This window comes from Enoplosus armatus, chromosome 2 (assembly GCF_043641665.1).
Source record: "Enoplosus armatus isolate fEnoArm2 chromosome 2, fEnoArm2.hap1, whole genome shotgun sequence".
Taxonomy (NCBI): Eukaryota; Metazoa; Chordata; class Actinopteri; order Centrarchiformes; family Enoplosidae; genus Enoplosus; species Enoplosus armatus.
In genome coordinates, this window is record NC_092181.1 from 7420903 (window position 1) to 7441170 (window position 20268).

General features: G+C 43.5%; 1 protein-coding gene across 3 annotated transcripts; it reads right to left on the reverse strand.

Annotated features, from left to right (window-relative positions):
* Positions 1-688: 688 nt before the first annotated feature.
* Positions 689-19573, reverse strand: LOC139294531 (STE20-like serine/threonine-protein kinase). 3 transcript variants are annotated; one of them, XM_070916462.1, is made up of 19 exons: positions 19424-19573; positions 17571-17735; positions 14661-14709; positions 14261-14410; positions 12096-12168; positions 11738-11932; positions 11527-11608; positions 10440-10575; positions 9706-9710; positions 8910-9650; positions 8680-8810; positions 8312-8435; positions 6513-6692; positions 4806-4935; positions 2088-2212; positions 1704-1895; positions 1493-1618; positions 1264-1377; positions 689-1083 (listed from the first exon to the last, which is right to left on the reverse strand). In XM_070916462.1, exons 1-19 carry the CDS (start codon positions 19571-19573, stop codon positions 937-939), a joined length of 3015 nt encoding a protein of 1004 aa, XP_070772563.1. In that variant the 3' UTR covers positions 689-936. The 3 variants fall into 3 exon arrangements, with proteins under 3 accessions (XP_070772563.1, XP_070772556.1, XP_070772548.1); XM_070916455.1 differs by lacking the exon at positions 9706-9710 and having other exon boundaries at positions 8910-9663; positions 10448-10575; XM_070916447.1 differs by lacking the exon at positions 9706-9710 and having other exon boundaries at positions 10444-10575.
* Between the last annotated feature and the right edge of the window lie 695 nt (positions 19574-20268).

The window sequence follows — 20268 nt, forward strand, 5'->3', positions numbered from 1 at the left end:
TTACCTAAAACATAAAAAACCAGACCAACAAACCGGTGCATAAACGCTTGCTGCAGTCTTTGCTTCTGCCACCACAGTGATGTCCTTAGTGTCCAATTAACAGTGATCCTTTGTCTCTGCATGTAAACACCATCTCCACACCTCTTCTAATGTACGCAACGAAGGAACTAGTGCCTGTTGCTAAAAAGAAATCTCAAGTTGTGCTCGAGACAGGAAGGCATTCTGAAGCAAAACCCTGAAAGAAGGAATCATATCTGCAGGAGAAAAAGTTCCTAAAGCAAGCTTTAGACTGGTTCTTTCAACCTCTAATGTATCACAAGCTAAATTTCTAACAGACATCTGTAATTTAATAAAATATATACTGTATCATCATTCCTTCAACAAGAGTGTGATATTAACAATGTGCTCCGTCTCCTTTATCAGAAATACATTCTATTAGTATGATCAATTATTATAAAATGATAAGATCGCTATTTAATGTTTAACCCAATTGAATCATCAACATTATGTTTAAGTGGTATAAAAAATGCTTTCCTTTCTTTTAGTGCAAAATGTCTAAATGAGAGAAAGACTGAGCAGCAAATAATTATCAGAAACATCTAATTCTACAGGCACTGGATTCTTTATAAAAACAAACAAACAAACAAACAAACAATTCAATCACAGGAAGAAGAAGGTTGGACAGAGAGCTACTTCACTTTAGTGGTTTTGAGGAGAACACGGACTCTGAAAATAATCATTCAAGATGAGTGTAACAGTGTGGAAATGTGACCACATGAGCTGCAGACTGAGGGACAAAGTCCAGAAACAGAAATGCTTCTTACGGCCACCGGCAGCTTTCAGAGGATGGGGGCAAGGCAGCACAGGCTCGGTCTTTGCCGTCGGTGTACGTGCGCTCTCGTCCACGTGCACTGTGCGTGTGTCTGTCGGGTTCTCTTAGAAACCGGTGGAGTGAACGCTGGGGATCGGGTAGAACTTGGAGATGCGGCTCTGGGTGGAGGGGTTAAGGCACTCCGACTCTCCGCTCATCTTGAAGAACACTTCCTGTTCCTGCAGCTTCCGGGCAAACTCTTCCTCCAGGGCCTGTGGGGTTACACACGGAGACATGTCGGTCTGATCATTTATCATAATGTGTGAGGAGCCTTTAAACCGTGGTTTCATCTGGTTCCCTTTATACCTGCTACTAGTATGTGGACCAAACAACAAAAGTGTCTATTAGGCTGCAGGTGGATATTATCCTCCAGGTGCTAACAGATGCTGTACCTTCTTCCGGGGTCGTAGTTTCTCCCTCCACTCCTTCAGCTCCAGGCTGTGCTCCTCGTCTAATTCCTTCAGCTTCTGGGTCTCGTGTTCGATCAGAAGGTGGCACTTCTCGTTCTGCGTTAGAAAACGGAGGGTTATTACATGTTGCTGTATCTAAGATTGCCCTTTTTAGCGTTTTTGACATTAGTGTCCAGAAAACCTGTTTAAAGTTAAGTTTGGTGTTCTCTACCTGCAGCTGCTGAAGCTCTCGGATGTTGGCGTCACACTGCAGCTGCAGGTCTCTCATCTGGTTTTCATGTTTCTGCTGCTGGTGGAGCCTCTCGTTCTTCTGTCTCTTCTCTTCCTGGGCTGCAAACTGGAAGACAGAGGTGGGATTAGGCTTCATAGGCTGTTATTCTTCTCAGAAATCTGGGCTCACTGCGTTCCATATCGCTCGTCACCTGTTTGACCTTCTCCCTCTCCTGCTCGGGGGTGATGGCGGCCCCGGTGATACGGAGGCTCTTCTTGAACATGGCCATGCGGGTCTTGGCCTCGCTGCGCTGAATCTTGGGCAGCCTGGTTCTCTCCTGCGTCTGCTTGTTCTTCATCTCCTCGATCAGACGCTGGTTGTAGCGCTGCATCTGCTCCATCTCCTGCGCAGGGCACACGACACAGACACGGGACATGGAGGGAGCTTCCAGGGCAACTTTCTCAAACTTTTTAATGCTGAGACATTTCAGAAGACATTTCTTGAAGCCAATTCTGGAAGGAAAAAACTAAAGCAACTGAGGGGAATTCTGAGGCTGGAAGAATGATCAAAGAAGATTCAACCATCCGGCCATTACCTTCTCGTGTCTCTTCAGCAGCTGGTGTCTCTGCATGAAGTACTGGTCTTTGAGCTGCTGTTTGAACAGCTGGTGTTTCTCCTGCAGATGGCGCTCTTCCAGCTCCCACATGGCAGCCTCCCGTGCTGTTCGCAGACACACAAGTGAACAAAAGTTGATTTGATTGATGAAATGATTTCACAGGCTTATTGGAGGGGACTTCTCTATCACTAGATGGTCTGCAGTGCAGAGAAACAACACACAACGACAGCTGTGGGCTGAGGTTACCTCATTAGAAGCGAATGGCTGAATGCCTGAATGCCTGAGATACTTGTGTCAACCAACATCGGCTTTACTAGCGAGGTTTCAGCTTTGAACTCTCTCACCGTGTCTACTTCTCCCAGTGGAAGCTCTTCACAAGCTCCTGCAGCACACTTACAACCTCCTGTGACTTGTTTCAGTGAGCTTTTCGAAGTGTTGTTTGTGCAGCTCCTGGCACACCGAGCATGGGATTAGGTCTCGGGCGGTGCTAACTGCTAACAGGCTGCTGCTCAGGGCAGTCACGTCAGAAGGGGCTGCTGACCTGACTCATTGTACGTGATGTGTTGAATGCTGTAACATGCTGAATGAGACGCGACAAGACTGCCATAATAAAACCTTCGATTTGGAAACTCTGTTTGTGTTAGCCTGCCCGGAGAGAGGAATCAGTGGCAGCAAGCAGAAGCTGTTTTTAGGGCAGCAACCAAGGATTATTTTCATTATCAACAAATCTTACTTTTCAATGACTCGATCGCTTGTATTGTCCGAAACCCAAAGAGATTAAGGAATGTCTGACATTTTTGCTTGAAAAACGACTTCACGAAAGATAAATCGACGAATAAAATAGTTAGTTGGCATAAAAAAAAAAAACTTCTGTCGAACTACACTGCGTGCACAATTATTAGGCAAGTTGTATTCCTGAGGATTCATTTTATTTTTGAACAAACAATAAAAAATTCCCATCTCACTTGTTTATTTTCATTTATTAGAGTAAGAATAACAAACAACTCGAAATTTACAAATATTCAGCGACCAGTATAGCCACCCTTCTGTCATGAGCCTTCCATCCATGGAGTCTGTTAGTTTCTTGATCTGTTGATGATCAACTTTTTGTGCAGCAGCAACCACAGCCTCCCAAATGCTGTTCAAAGAGGTGTATTGTCTTCCCTCACTGTAAATCTCACGTCTAAGAAGGGCCCACAAGTTCTCAATCGGGTTTAGGTCAGGTGAGGAAGGGGGCCATGTCATTATTCTGTCATCTTTAAGGCCTTTGCTGGCTAGCCACGCAGTGGAGTACTTGGATTCTTGTGATGGAGCATTGTCCTGCATAAAAATCATGGCCTTCTTGAATGATGTAGACTTTCTCCTGTACCACTGCTTGAAGAAAGTACCTTCTAAAAACTGGCAGTAGGTTTGGGAGTTGATTTTAAGTCCATCTTCAACCCGAAAAGGTCCAACTAGCTCATCCTTAATAATAGCAGCCCATACCAGTACCCCACCTCCACCTTGCTGGCGTCTGACTCAAATCAAAAACGTTTGATTGTTCGGTGATCACGCCTCAATAGCTTAGCTACTTCAATAGTGCTGCATCCCTCTGGAAGGCATTTTACAATTTTTGACTTTTCAGAGTCTCTTAAATCTCTTTTTTGGCCCATTTTGTCTGAGGTAAAGAAGCTGCCTAATAGTTATGCACACCTTGATATAGGGTGTTGATCACTTTAGGCCACACCCTCCCTCATTACACAAATACACATCACCTGATAATGCTTAAATCCAATTAGCATTCAAGTTTATATAGCTTGGAGCTGGAAAATATGCATGAAAATGACGATATGGTCAAGATACTCACTTGCCTAATAATTGTGCACGCAGTGTATTAAGTGACAAGCTGTTCCAGTTGTTTTACTATGATTCCTGATGATTCTAGTCTTATCATCACAGTATCTTCATGTAGTACACCCAGCCACCGAGTACTTCAAGGTTTAAACAAACACTAAGAAATATTTGCAGATGCTGTGGGATCCGGATCTGAGTCTTAACACCGCATATTTCACTATTTTTGTTTAAAATTCAAGTCACAAAATAAGAAAATGATATACAGTGAAAGGTGATAGATACTGTTTTGGGATGTAACCACAAATGCAACACTAAGGAAAATGCTATAAAGCCATTTGGGGTAGTAGGGAGTGGAGAACCCAGGTTCCTGTGTTTCAAACGCTCTTAAATTTATATTGTTCTATTGTGGGCAGAAGAACTCAACACAACATCTGACCTATCACCTATCACCTCATGAAGTTGTTATGGTAAATGTGTTTATAAAACATGTACCCATCAAACAGACACAGGGCAACATTAGTGTTCATGTTGAGTCCTTTTTCCTCACCACCACTTGATGAATGGGACTTTAATATCGTCTTTCCCTTTAGCCCCCTTTTTCTGGTCTCCATCAACTCCAGAGACAAAACACCAGGTTCATCAGCTGCTAAATGTTGCACTGTTTTCACCAGATATTTGATAACTTGATAAATTAATAAAGCTACAGCTGCCATCCCAGTTTTGACAGGGAGAACAGGAACTGCATTAGCATCATTTTGACGCATTTATCAAGCCTTTATGGCCTCTGCAGCATTCATGTCAGTTGTCAATTGTAATTACCCTGATTGACAGCGGGCAGTAAAGGGAGCCAATTATTATTTCTACCTCGGAGAAGCTGCTGCTTGTGGTTGAGGCAGTCTCTCTCGATGGTGGCGAGCTCGTGTTTGTGTTGCTGGATGATCTTCTTCAGAGCGCTGTCCAGGTCCTGCTGCTGCTTCTGAAGAAACTCTTGTTCCTGGACAAAGGGCAACACGAGATCATAAATGACATGAGAGAAAACAGGTCCAGGTGTTAATCTCTGAGGCCGAGACACACAAAGAGCGTGAGAAAGGCACAGTCAGAGAATCCCCGAGCCCCCATCCACAATAATCGATGATAATAGCCTGATTAGTGAGGCAGAAAGCATCATCTAGTGCAGCAAAAACCTGTTTCAATACATGAAGCGGGACAGGCTTTATGAGGCCAGGCGTGGGAGGTTTTGAGTGTGTTTTCTGCTAAGGTTACCTCAGGCTAAGCATGGCTTGAGCTGATGAACCAGACAGGTACACCTGCCAACACAAGACCGTTTCACCTGCTTCAGTCCCATTAATCTGGCCTACTTGGCTCCCCTAACACAGAGGAACCTGACATTTTACACGCTCATGTAGTGCTCAATGATACACAGCACAACGTGTCGCCTTTCATGTAACATTTTCAGGCTTTCTACTATTGCATGTCTCTAAATGTCTAAACATGACCCTACAGACTCTAAACTTAGCATGTTCTTGGGGGAAAGGAAGAACAAGCGGAACATCTAGAAAACCTAAAGTACTAAACTTTAAGTACTAACCACTTCCTAGTACTGTCCTGATCCATTAGAGAACAAGACTTGAGGACATTTTCATTTCATCTTCACCTTTGTGTCACCACATTAGAGATTTGTTGATAGCACAGAACTACTTTAGGCTTGGTGTTGGCCCTTTTGCATGTACCGGTGTACAGAAAAGTGTGTGTAGTCTCAAGAGTAATGAGTCACGCTTTGAAGAGACACAAGAGAGAGGCCAGATTCACGGGTTTCACTTACATCCTGCATGGGAGCGTTGCACAGGGTGCACGAGGACAACTGAAAGGACCTAATGTAACATGGGCCACTCCCTGTGGATCACAGTGCATTAACCTCCTACACAATACACTAAACACTGCACACGCACACGCACACACACACACACACTCTGAACCTGAGGCGGACACTGCAAACTCAGGTAGGCGGAGAGTTTGGAACAGTGAAGGAAGTCATGAAAAACGCAGTTGGATAATGTTGTGCATGCCGCCCTCACACAGCTTGAAGTCTGTTCGGACAAAAGACACGTAGAGGAGAGCTGAGAGGAACAGGTAGTGTGTGTAAAGCTCAGAATTCACGGCAAACCGAGCCCTCATTACCTCCTCTGACGGGGGTTGGATAATATCCTCTCTGATATGTTTCATGATAGCGTTTGGCGCATGCTTTGGAGAAAGTCCCCCTCCCTGTTTGCCCTGTGTCAGGGCGGCCACGAGCAATAGATGGACATGAAAATGAGACAACAGCTGTGAGTAGATTAGCACTACGTGAGAAAATAAATGAGAGGTGGCAGCGCGGACCGATTTAGCCCCTGTGCAGCTAAACGGTGGTTATGTAAACACATTTAAGACAGATCAGAGAGGCGTGTACGTGTCCAAGTATCAAAACAAACTACTATAAATAGGAACTTTACAAGATATCCCATCCTCCTTAGGGACCACATGTGGGCAGGGGAAGTGAAAGGAAATTAAACATGACGTGGTCCACAAGCTAACCTCTTTCTTGCGGTTTTTCAGCATGTTCTGGTACTTGGAGAGCTCTTTGTCCTGCTCGGCCTTGATGCGCTTGGCCTCATCCCTGAGCCGGTTGGTGTGCTCCTGCTCCAGCCTCTCGATGGTCTGCTTCTGCTGCCGCTCCAGGTTCTCCACCTCCTGGTCGTACTGACGCTTCTTGCTCTGGGGAGGACACAGAGGGGTCACGTCAGATCAGTGAAATGAATTGTTTTGCGAAAGGAAAGGAGGAAGCAATTCTGTTCTTCGAGGCATTTTGAAGGAGCTGTAGATGTGAAAGACGTTGAGTAGATGCCAAACAAACAAAGAATAACAATGAATCATTTTTAAAAAATGTTTGAAATTCACAAGTGAGGGAGGAAATATGCATGTTTCCAGAAGCCAGACAAAATGCCACATTCTGAAATAACAAAAATCAATATTAAAGAAGCAGCTACGTGGGAGAGTCATACAAAACTGAGAGGCCATTAGCAGTATGAGTCACTCTTAAAAGAGATCCAGCAATAACCTACATTATGCAAGTTTTCAAAGGAACATGAGGCAGCCAACAGAGTTCAAAAGAGGCCTAATAGGCTTTGCATGAATTGCTGATGAACGCCAGCACTGTCATAAACCCTGCAAGTAGATTTCATGTAATGCAATGGATGGAAAATAGCAACCACGTGTGCAAAAATGCATCAGTAAAGATGGAACAGGTTCACTAACAGGGACGTAAAAATGAAAGAAAATCATCCTTCAGTTACAAACTGCCCGCCTGCACCCAAGGTTAACGCACAAAGAATTTCTAAGAACCACCAGAAAATCTGGATCTCTGTGCAGTGGAAGAAAGTAACACACTCACACTCACTTTTAGCATTTCTTCATCGTGTTCCCAAATCTGAGGGTGACAATGTTCTGTTGCACTATAAGAGCAGTTTTGTGGAGCATTAAGTGAAAAGCACTGACCCACCTCCCAAAAACATTACATAACTGAATGGTCATGAGTGCCACATTTATTCCCATTTTTTTGCCCGCTGAAAAGTCAGCAAGCAATTCAGCGAGGTGTTGCTACAGCCAGGGGCGGTTGTCTTTCTTGTCAGACACCTATTTTCTCCACCAATTGCTCTATTTTTTGTTCAAATCACCTACACCTACTAGACCAGTAGGTCTCAAAGTCTCAAGTGAATTTTGAAAGCTGTTGTTCCCAAAGTGGATGCAGGTCGTCAGGATAAAACAGGCGCAAGGCAGTCAGAAATAGGGACCAATGAAACAATTGATGAAATAGTTATCACAGGTTGGTAGGAGATAGTTACAGTGTCTTTTTTACTTTAAAGGGCATGTGTGTGTCTCCGGGTGTGTGCCCTTGTACTTTCTTTGTGAAGACCTGTTTTAGACCTTAAGAGGTCAGTAGTCAGTTCTTCAAAGGGCTGTTTTGGGGTTTTAAGACTTTAAGGGTTTTAGGTTAGAATTAAGTTTAGGTGAATGTGTGTGTGGGTGTGGGCTGGGGTTACACTTGCAGTTGTGATGGTTAGGGGACACATTATGTTAATGAGGGTCATAAAAACATTTAAGCAGGGGTGCAGAATGCTCAAGGTGCACAGTCATTTTGAAATTGCTGAGTGTTCTATGTTGTCATAGTTGTCTGTTGTCGTTTCTGGGCAGGCTGGGCCCACAAGGTTGTCCGCTGGAGGATACAAAGAACCACAACTGCAATTTTGTTGGATGTATTTGAGCCCATAAATCACAGATTTTAAAAACAGAGTGGACAGTCTGGATCTTGACGTCTCTTGAGTCGAGGGACTCACCGTGGTCTCCTGCTCAAAGCGCCGGTAGATCTGTTCTTTTTGCTGCTGCAGTTTGTTGCTGAGCTGCTGCTGGGCTCTCTGCTCCTCCTTCTGTAGGAGACGCAGCTCCCTCAGCTCCTGGCGCCTGGAGAGGTGGAGGAAGAGACGAGAGATAGAAAAAAAAAAAGAAATCATGTTAATCATGCGTATTTCTTTTTTAGCATAAAGCAGGTCACAGAGGTAAACACACATGACCTCTAATAGAGGTCTGAAATACTGATGTAAAGAGATTAGTCAGGCTGTACACTAAGGCTCCTGGGCAATATATTTACATAATATTTGCATAAAACCGATGCCCAGGGTGTATGCAAATGACGGCAGGTGAATACCTCAGGAATCTCATCTCCTCGTTCTTGGTATCGTTGTCAGTGATGATCTTTGATGTAGTCACGCTAACTTCCACTCCGTCCACAATGAATTTGCGAGTCTTTTTCAGCGTCTTCTTCTGACGCCTGGTGTCCTGGGAGAGCAGAGAAGAAGAGTTTATAGATGTGTCTGTAGCTGTGCAAGTCTGTAACTCAAGTTTCTGATATTTGAGCATGTGGACTGTGCGAGTTACCTGTATGGAAACGGATCCACGCTCTTTTGTTTTGGACAGGAAGCTTGAGATAGACAGATTGAGGTCTACGCTGCTGTTATCTGCGGTCGAGACACTCCCCGAGTCTGAGTCTCTCTCTTTGTCGTCCTTAGCTTTGTCTGGAACCGTCTTCTCGTCTTCTGCACTTATTTGATCCTTTTCTGTGGGTGTCTCGCCACTCTCCTCTTTTGGAGGAACTTTGTCTTGCTCTGGTAGTGTCAATGTCACCTTTAGATGTTTGTACTGGTCCACCTCCTCCTCTGCTGGTGTGTTTGACTCCTCCACAACAGTAATCTTTTCCTCCTGAGGAGCTTCAGTGACCTCTGAACTCTCTGTGCTGGCTGGAACCTCGGCTGTGTCCACTTCCTTTTCATCCTCAACACTAATCTCCAGCTGCTGCATTTCCTTAGCAGGTGCCTCTGGCTCGGTCTCTGGATCTGGGGAGGCTGGAAGCTTTTCCTCCACTGGTTTCTGTTCTACCGCTCCATCCTCAACTGGAGTGTTTGCAGGCCCCTCTGTGTGCTCCCCTGCTGCAGGGGCAGCGGGCTCCTCCACAAAGCTAGTGTCCACCACATGGTTGGCCACAGGGGGCTCAACGGGTGTGGGCACAGGTAGAATTGGCTCAGCCTTCTCAGGGACTGATTCCAAGATGGAGGGCGAGAGGGGGATCTTCTCATCCTCTGAGCTGGCAACGCTGACATCAGAGGGGGCGCGTTTGTGGCCCTGAAAAAGAGGCGGAAGTGAAGAATGTTGGTTTCTCCAAAAGCCACAACACAACAGGCACTGATGTTATGACCAATCACAATAAGCCATTGTCTATAAATCCAATACTACAAAGATTATTTATAAGGCATTTTCCAAGCAAAAATGCAGATTTGCTTTTCTTGGTTTTTAATGTGGTATACTGAATATCTTTGGGGCAACTTGCATTGTGGGTAATTGTAATGCACCCATTGTATAGACCATAATCATCAGAATAGTCAGCAGATTAATCACTAATGAAAATAATTGATAGTTGTAGCCCCAATCACAACATATAAAATCCTAAAATGTTTATTTTGCTGGATGAGGCATGCAGCAGGGCTGCACCTAATTAAATTATTGATTAATCTGACAATCATTTTCTTAATTGATTGATTATTATGACTATAAAATGTCAGAAAATTGCGGAAAATGAAACTCACAATTACCCAGAGCCTAAGGTGACATATTGAAATTGTTTGTTTTATCTGTTAACTTTTAACAGTCCCAAACTAAAACATATTCAATTTATATGATATAAAACACAGCAAATGCTCCCATTTGAAAGGTGGATATAACTAAAACTATTAAACAATCATCAAAGTAGTTTTACGTCAATGAATAAAAGTCGTAAATATGGAGCACAAGCCAATTTGTGGCAGTTAGCAGAGCAGGTGTAGGCATATGATGCATCTGCAACTTCAGCATGCCCTGTTCAATGAAAAGAAAACCAGAAAAAGCTCTCCTGCAAACTGATTTTTAAATGTTTACACACCAGATGTGCTTCTGTCTCTTCCTCCTCTTCTTCCTCTTTGTGCTCTTCGATCTCCTCGGTGACCTCAGCCTTCGCTTCAGCTATGAGCTCCCTCAGTGGCCGGTTGTCTGTCACATTGGACACAAATGAATGCTGTGCAAAAGACAAAAAAAAAAAGTTAAGATCAAGATTTAATTTATATGTTAAAAACCAGTGCACAGCATATGATGTTCATTAAAAGCACTTCAATGTAGTTGGCAACAAAGACTGGACGCCCCACCAACAACTAATCCCAAAGATTTTGAGATATAAATTGCTCACAGTGTAACAGACTGCGACTATATGAGAAACAACAAAGAACGTCAGAAAACACACATTAAACAATAATCAACAATAAATAAACCTTCTGTTATTCTGTCTCCCTGTGAAAGTTTTCTGCAATATATAAATAATAAATAAATTGATCAGTAAACTGCTAAAACACGCCCACCAAGGTAAGACAACCCACACTGCATCAATATCTCTCGACAACCTCACCTTCTTCGGCTTAGAAATATGCTGCACATATTCTATCGCTGGCCTGAGAATATGCAGCTTCTTCGATATCAAAACCTTCATTGGTGGCAGACCGCTGTTTTGTATTTTCAAGCCCATTTGCGTCCTCTGCGCGGAACGATCCTTCAGCTGCAGCGTTGTACAGCGTTTGCTCTGTGTGTGTGTGTGTGTGTGTGTGCGAATGTGTCCTCACTGCCTCTCTGTACGTAAGTGGCTCTGACTTGGCAAGCACCTTAAACCTTATGGAAAAAGAAAAGCCTGCACCGCTGACGTCAGCTCAGGCACAAAGGGATGAGTGCCAAGTCTTGCCAGGACACACGGTTCAGTACCTGACACAGGCCTGACACCGAGCAGGTAAACAGATGTCGTCTGGGACTCTGCTGCTTACGCTCTGAGCAGCAGGTGGTACATGGGTATGGGATGGGGAAGGAGGATTATCACTTGATTGAAGTGGCCAGGTGCGGGTGGGGCTGGGGGAACTGATAGATGGTGAAATAGGGGTTCAGGACTTGAGTGAAAAAGTTGTGTGACTGTTCAAGAGAAAGGTACCTGGAGCAGCTGCGTCAGAGTCCACCTGTTGTCCACATGCTTGTCCAGACACCTCTTCAAGAAATCGCTGAATTCTGGGGACCTTGAGGGCGGAAGTGGTAAAAAATAAAATAAAATAATTGAATATGATTTAAAAAAATATATATTACCTCAAGGATCTTTGTGTGGCAAAAGTGTCATGACAGGACGACAGATCTACGCTGTGACTCACCAGCGTGACGGCTGCATCAGGGTAGGAGGATCCGCCTTGGCTATTTTCAGCAGGACTCTCATGGGGTTCATCTCGTGATTGGGCGGCTCAATCTGTGCCAGCTCAATCAAGGTGATCCCGAGGGACCAGATATCAGCCTTGTAGTCATATGGACGGTCCTTGGACGTCTCGCACATCACCACCTCCGGAGCCATCCTGGAAGGAAAGAACGGGGAGTCATTGAAAGGAGATGTGGAGTTCATTATTGTATTTGGTGCAAGAAAGGCAAAAAGGCGACATTGATGTCATTTTCTTACATTTTTTAAAAAAAGGGTTTTTATTGACTATAAATAAATTTTTTGTTCAATATTCAACTCACCAGTAAGGCGTTCCAATGAAAGAGTCCCTCCTCTGCAGCGTTTTGGTGTTTTTGGCAGATACACCAAAGTCAGCTGAAAGACACATGATTGAGGACTGAGAGAGGCATTAACCCCAGGAACAACACTGTCAGCATTTCTTAAGCACAGAATGAAAAACTGTACCCTTGAGCGACACAATTGCTAATCTCGTCAGTGCATGAAATGAACACAAAATAACACAACCCGGGAAACCATATGCTGTTTTGACAGTGTTCTCATATTTGCATGATGACATCATGCCTTGCTTGCATCGTGTGTGTGAGTCATGGCTCATAAGTGTCCCAGCAGGCAGATGCACAGGCACCTCTGTGTGTGTGTGTTATGTCATTGGACAAAATGCTTGTTGTGTGTTATTTCGCTGAGCCTGTTCTATCCACCAGCAGTGACTCATAGTAAGCTATTAGCGAAGTAAGCTACATTACTGCATCTGCTGTTCACCATTTCATGTTACCATATCTACCATATCTTTTGCGGCTCTTTTTTAAAGGTGTATTCCAATTTCACACATTAAGTTCAGAACACTCGTCACAAAGAAATCTATTTAGCATGTGAAAACTGTTGTACATTGTCTTCCGTGGTTCTGAAAGGAGCTTTTCATAGTCTGAAGATATATAACCCTGATGATGTCATTAGGGATATTTTCTTGGGACACTACACATTTTTAGCAGGAAGCTTGTGTTACAAACGTGGAGTGTGGACACACAAGGCAGGGAGGGTCTAACAGAGGGGTTTTCAGGGGGGAGCTGTGGGGGGCGGTGTTCTCAGAACAACAGGAAGTTAGTTGTTGTTGTTGTTGTTGTTGTTGCTTGGCCCACTGATTTGGCCTGCCCCCTGAGGGGGCGACACAACTCATGGAGGCAATTAAGGTACTTTAAAACTCTAAGCCACCGATTGCTGCAATTTGTGTTAAAAACCTGTACTCCTTCACTGAGTCATAACTCACTCAAATCTGAACACACGTACATCCCCAAAGCCCCCAAATTATGGGGACTGTAGTTCCAAAACTTAGAGCGTGTTTATCCTCTAAATAATAGTAAGACAAAGAACAATAATGGGAGTGACAAAACCAATTAATATTAACTTTTTCATGCTGCATCAGTATTGTTTTGACAGAAATAAGGCTCAGAATGTCAATCCTGATGACTTTTTGAAACATAATTCATTGAATTTTCATTTAATATTTGATTATTTATTATTGCTGACAGGAATAATGGCCAAAACTACAAAAATAAAACCCAATTTTCTGTGTCACTCTGGAAATCTTCTGTAGTAGGCACAAGAGCAGCACAACTCTGGGCAAAGCACACAAAAAGTCACAACATTCTTTCTTATGTTACATGCATAGAGTGTAATGTCATGAGAAGGATCATGTGAACTTGTAAGCATATCGCATTAAAAGAGTAAAGAAATGAGTGTGGTAAACTTCAAAGAGGTTAACACACACTCTTTCTATTACAGAGACCTACTTATACAACTGAACCTAACAATGGATTTGGGCTGCATGTGTGAAAGCGGCTATAAATGGATGGTATCACTATCACCCTACAGTACATTCTTGTGCCTTTTCCAGGAGCTAAATCATGACGAAACATGAGATAAAAACATGGAGACTACGGCTAAGGGCACACAGCCTACATTGCGAGACTGTGAACACATTTATTTTCTCCGAGAAAAGTAGAAATAATTACATAACTGAACCAGGAAAAATGTACTTGTAAGGCAAGACAATTCACCCTAGCTCTTAACTTTCTCCTCTACCCTGTATGTATTACACAGATTACAGTTTTCTCCCCACATCCTATAACAATACACCTCTCTTGCCTCTGTGAAATTAAGAATTGGTTCTCCAAAAATTAAAAATAGAAATAGTTAGAATTTACCCCATTAACAACCTCTCCTCTAGTCTGGGTGTCTTATTTAAGCATGTTAAAAAAAGAGGACCGCAATCTAGATGCTCAGGTGACTAAAACATAAGACACATATGAGACATATAACCCAGATCAGGTCATTCCTTTCCTTAGAAAAGTTCATCCATGCTTTTATCAGGGTAGTCAAGTCTGGAGGAGATACCCTGCTACCCTGATATGCATTCTGAATTAACAGTTGGATTTGACTTTGCCCTTACCCAGCTTCACGTCACCGTTCAGTGAGAGGAGGATGTTACCAGCCTTCAGGTCTCTGTGGATAATGTTGTTGTCGTGGAGGTAGACGAGGGCCTGCAGGGTCTGCTTACAAACCACCCTGATCTGAGGCTCTGTAAGGGGTCTCTCCAGTTCTGCAGAGGGACGAGGGTCACACAAACACATGCTTAGCATTCCTGACAGTGGAACACACTAATCCAACCTAATCACAGATGGCAATAAGGGTTTAGCTACATCCAGTGTATTGATGAGTGGAGCATGTGATATGCGGGTGGTCTGCAGAAGCCTTTTGGTGTCTTGATTTGCCCTTTCCCTTTCCTGTTTGGTGCTGCTTTCCGAACAGTTTCCTTTTTGACGTTACGCAAAGTGGATATGCTGACTCACCTAGCATGACAGCATCCACAGCCCCTCCTGCACAGAACTCAATGAGGATCTGCCAGCGAAGAGAAAAAGGAAAAGGAGTGTATTTCAACATTTGCAACACAGGTATTGGTTAATGTAAAACAGCGTGCATCACATTAAAAAGTTTTCTTTATTCAGTGGTTATCAATGAGCTGTGCTACAAAAATTCATTTCAAACCGAGGTGAGTGCAGGCCAGTCATGAGGCAGTAATGCTCTGGTTGAACCCAGTGACCTCTCAAATCTATTGTGAGGGTCTGGAAGGTTCTAAAGCTCTAAAGAGAAATGCTGGCCTCCGTGTATTTAGTCTGCTGGAATGTAAACACAAAACTCAAAAGGCACTCATCATTATCATCATCATCATCATCATGTACCCTAACTACTCACTTGGCCAGGCAATTTGAGAATGAACCTCCACCCCAGCCTGCGTGAAAGAAACACTCTGCCCTTAAAGGCATTTAGGAGCTCTCAGTATGGCTGTTGACATAAGAGGATTGGCCCAGTTGGGGCCACATTGTGGAAAAGGTTTCACACAGCTGCTAGGTAGGTAGCTAGCTAGCTATATTGCCAGACCTTAGGGCTGTAAATAGGATTAAAGTTTCTATGGACACAGCACCTCAGGCAGGGGTGATTATGGCAGTAGGAAGGTACAGCATCTGGAGCAGAGCGTCTTTATTAAGCTTGGACACATGGCTAGCCTTGTAGCATGATGCTAACTCCCTCCACTACACTGAGATATGGGGAACCTCTCGCTATATATCAAGCTCTAAGGAAGAGGAAGTAAAGTCACAATTCTGCAATTTTGTAACCATAGAGAAAGCAATTGTGGCTGATAGGTTGGTTAAGACCCTAGAGTTACAGAGTCAGCCCGCATTTTAAATGGCAGGAGCCTATTTTCTAAAAGAGACTAACTCTAACTTTTCACCAAGGTTCAATGGCATTCCATTATTCAGCTGAGCTTTTCAAGACTGTTCTACTTACGACAACAAAGCCCTTACAAGACATACAATGCCTCAAGTCTCAGAACAGTCTTGGCTATTCAACACGCACACCATTCTATGTTTCTCTGTAGGCGTGCTGTTGTTTTAGTGGCTCTGCTGTTGTACAATGGGCCCCACAGTGGTTTTTCAGAGTGGCAGCAGGCAGAGAGGAACCACGGGCCAGGGCTGTGGCTTCCTCTCCCACTTGTTTATTTGACACACACACAAATACATGGAGAAGTACGCACCCACATATTTTCTAATCCATTCATGTGGCACAGAGAGGGTGGATGTGAGACTGTATATGATCTCACCTACATGATCTCACCTACATGTTTTAAAGCCTGAAAAGGATGAAAATATCAGCAACATCACAGCCTAAAGCCTAGAAGCTGTTGCTGTGCAACTGAAATTGTTGTGTAACCTGGTAAGAAGGGAAACAAAGGTCAACGGGTGACACAATTTAGTATGCAGTTATAAAGTAAGTCACCTCCCGACCCTCCTGGGATTATGTGGAATAAAGCCTTTCATCTCCAGGAGGAAACGTCCTGGACACTCTCTCCTCTTGGCACTAACACAGGGTTAGGTGCTACACAGGCCAGGATAAAAATCAACAGACTACCTCCATCGGGCTGTGGCCATTGTTCAGAGGACAATGGCGAGGAAAAGGGCAGAGCGCTCAATGAAATGCACTGAAATTAAATACTCAGGTAATCATGGGAGTTTAGAACGACCTGACTGTCTTTTTGCTTCTGTATTGACTCACACCAGTCGAGGCATGATACTTCCTATCATGCACTATGGCTTGACTCATGTGTACATGCCACGTTTCTAAAAATGTCCTTTGACTATGTATTTTATCTGTTTTTGGACGCTTGATTTTTGTTTTAAGACATTTCAGGCTTTTAGGCAGTGGAAAGATGTCTTATTTTCTTAGCATGGTTTGATACTCTATAGAGCATGTGAATGATAGGAAGGAAAAAGCCTCTGAATTAATGGGCTGGACTAACCTGTAATCTACCTCAGTCAGTGGGTTCCTCACACACACTGATTATTTATTCATGAACACTTCCCTCGCGTTCAGACCTTTGGTATAATCCATATCTACTGACACAGGTTTGCTCTAGGGTCAAGGTAAAATGCACTAAGGCCCTATACCTACACAACTAATCAGTATTCACTGGAGCCCAACACTGACGCTCCAATGGTGTGAAATACACCTAAAATACAAACTTTGTGTTGCAAGGAATAGACAAACTTGCTGTAGTCTTCACAGATAAACGATGACCAAATACACGTTTTTGTTGAAAATAAGTAAAAAAAACAAAAAAACAAAGCCATTTAAAAATGAGCTCATATCAAAAGGATAACAAACTGGATTATAAACTGGTATGATGATTAACAGCTCTATAAGCTGCTTGTTTCTGCTGCTCGTGTGAACTTTGGCCTCAAATTTTGATAAGAATACTACAGTAGGAAAGGAACTTGATTGTACTGCAAAAGCCGTGCAATAACACTACTGCAGGTTAAAGGCATGGATACGATTGTGAGGACCCACTCTGAGCCCATATTGCCATTATCATAAAAACTGGAATACAGAGCTTACTAAAAAGACTAAATGAAACAGTATTTCTTCTGTGATTTTATAGAACAGATTTACAGTGGGGGGAAATGTACTTTTATGACCATATTCGCTCTTAATTTTGTATTAGTTTTAGCCGGCACCAGGTGCACTGCTAAAAACATTTATTGGACACTCCATCGTAATTTTAAGATGGGTCTAATTTATGTGTCCGGAGGAAGCTCTGCTAATTCAAACTGCAGCATTAGGTCCATACTTCCCCCTACTTGGGTGGTAATATGGAGGAAACACCGATGACACTGTCACTCCAGAGAGCTCCTCCCTCTACTCACCCACAGTTTGCTCTCATAATAGAAAGCGTCGAGCAGTTTGACAATGTTTTGGTGGTCGCAGGAGGCCAGGATGTCAATCTCCACCATGTAGTCCTCCAGCTCCTCCTCTGTCTTTGTGTCAATAACTTTGGCTGCAGCGAGGATGCCCGTCTGTTTGTTTTGAGCCTGGAGGAGGAGAATGTTATTAAACTGTTGTATTGCCAAAGGACTTGTGCATTTATTCAGTTCACAGTCTAAAGTCTTAGCTTGTCTTGTACTCTGATCTAGTTCAGAACATTTCTGTGATGAATCTTAAAGAGTCACAGAAGGCTTAAATTTGGTTTATGTTGGACTTAAAGTTTTCTTGACCTCAGACGTGCAATAAACACCTCACACGGCCATTAAGAGGCTCTAAAAACAACAAATACACCCTCTCTGCTTTGCTGTAGGTCTGAGTAAGTCAGCAGAAAATGAGACATGTCTTGTTAAAGTGGAAATTTCTGCTGTTTGTTTTGGCTTCTCTGCGGGCAGGATGTGCTCAATGAAGTCCGCCACTGCGATATGGGATGCAGCCACTTCCTCGTGACCTGCCAGTGTTCCGCGGTCAGCCATGCACAGCATTTAAAAAAATATATGCATAAACCCCCATAATCTACTCCAAAGCACTAAAACAGACAGCTTGTGTTTCACTGTGAATCAATAGAGTGTGGACTATTCCACTGATGCATCACTGCAGTGGGGCATCACAACTGGTATGCCACAAAGCCCAGACATATAATATAAAAACATAACACTGCAATTTACTATTTGTAGATCTCCGTCAGCTCGACTCTGGAGGGCCACTGCCAGTAGGACAAACATGAAGTGTTTCCGTAGCATAATGATGATTAAGGATCTGTTTTGGTACTTTTTCCTTTCTTGAACAGTGGGTCTAGTTCACGTGAGCCATGCTGTGGGAATGCTGGGGATCTGGCAACCTGTGACTAAATCATTGTGCAAGAAGATTAAGGCTTAATTTAAGTATGATACAAAGTAACTCCGGCATGAAATCTTGGACAAGTCCAACCGTTTCGACGTGTCCACAAATAGCATTTGGCAACAAGGAACAAAACAGAACATGTAGTGCTCATAAGCCACAGACTTCCTGGTATTAGACTTGGTAGAGCCCTCCTGTGTGATAACATTTACTGTCACTCATGCAAATGAAGCTTCTGGCTCCATCTATGCATGAGGGTCAAACCAAACAATGGCACTATTAAAATGATAACAAGGGGGTCGCTTTGACACTGGGTCAGCTTTCTGGCCGGTCTGTTGGAGCTTCTAGAGACAGATAAACAGCAGACAGGATATAAACATCACCCACCAGCTTCATAAAAGTACAGTTTGCTCCTGCTTAGTCTTTGTTATATCTGTATGTATATGACCAAGATTGGTAAATTCTCCGCTTTGCTTGCCAATGAGACCAGTTGGTGAGGAAGTCAGTTTCCAGCTATGAGTGGATCTGACGACATTTGAATACCTGTCACATGTAAACAAACTTCATAGAGAGAGGGGTAAGACAGGCATGTTGGGTAACTGGAGAGGGACCTTTGGCACAAGTCTTTCTTCTTTTTTTTTTTTTTACATTTCTTTTTAGTTATGCGAGTCATATTTGGCACCAGCTCTGTCTCAGATGGTGGATGGGTCAAAGCAATGCAAGGCTGAGGTGACACTGTTGGCACGTTGAGTCTGACTCCACAAAGAGGATTGTTGGGGATGGAGAGGTTACAAAAGACTCAAGTTCTGGCCCATTTTATGAAAACCCAAGTCTGCCACAACATTGCAAATACAGGAAAGGCTATTCTCCACAAAGAGCAGGAGGAGGCATCACCTACCTTGAACACTTTTCCAAAGGCTCCATCTCCCAATTCACCGATTATGTCCCATATTTCCTCTGGGTTTTCATCTCTGCGGACGTGCTCGTACTGTTTCTTCTTCTTCTCAGCACCCAATTTAAATATTTTACGGAAATTAAAAAACGACATAATGAACCCTGGGTCATTCAACTAGAAAGTTGACAGTGGAATTCAACTTTAAAACCACAAAGAAGTGTCGGTTTTCCTTCTTACAGCTTACTTTAGCATAAGTCTTTGGAGTGACATATGTGTCCCATTAGCTATAAATATCCTCTTGGTCAACACAGTGTGTAGCTTTCATAATAGTTAGGATCAAAACCTAGCTTACTTTAGCCTTTGACACTGTTTTGGCCAGTCCAGGGTCATTGTTAACCCCTAAAATAATGAGTAACGGTTAACCTAGACGTGTCCTAGCATCTGAAATCCGCCTAAACAAGACTTTATTTAAATGTAAAGTAGTACGGGAAGCTCGCCGTTGTTCCAACTCCTGACGACCCACTGGCCCGACAACCCTGTGAGGCTTTTTCTCAACCAAAAGCAAAGAAAAGATGAGTGAGGCGTCCTTCCAAATAGTTGTATTCCACGGAATAATGCATTAGTTTCCTTGAGGGTGAGAATGGGTGCAGCTGGTCCGTACACTAACATTCGTCAAAACGGTAAAAACAGTCATCTTTCTCTTGGTCTGGGACGGGTTTGGTAATCTAGCGGATTTAGTGTCTGTGCGCGTTCCCGACCGCGCGCGCGGCTGCGGTTCTTTCTCTTCTTGCTCCTCGTGTTTGACAGTTGGCGGGGTAATTTCAGTCTTCTGCTGCCCTCGTCTGTAC

Excerpts from the sequence above, each read along its gene's own strand:
- LOC139294531 (XM_070916455.1), bottom strand. The coding sequence starts at position 19,573 with ATGTCGTTTTTTAATTTCCGTAAAATATTTAAATTGGGTGCTGAGAAG. Across the intron at positions 6,693-8,311 it reads GCTTTGAGCAGGAGACCACG|AGCAAGAAGCGTCAGTACGA; the intron begins GTGAGTCCCTCG and ends TGTCCTCCCCAG. Across the intron at positions 1,619-1,703 it reads AGAGGGAGAAGGTCAAACAG|TTTGCAGCCCAGGAAGAGAA; the intron begins GTGACGAGCGAT and ends TCTGTCTTCCAG.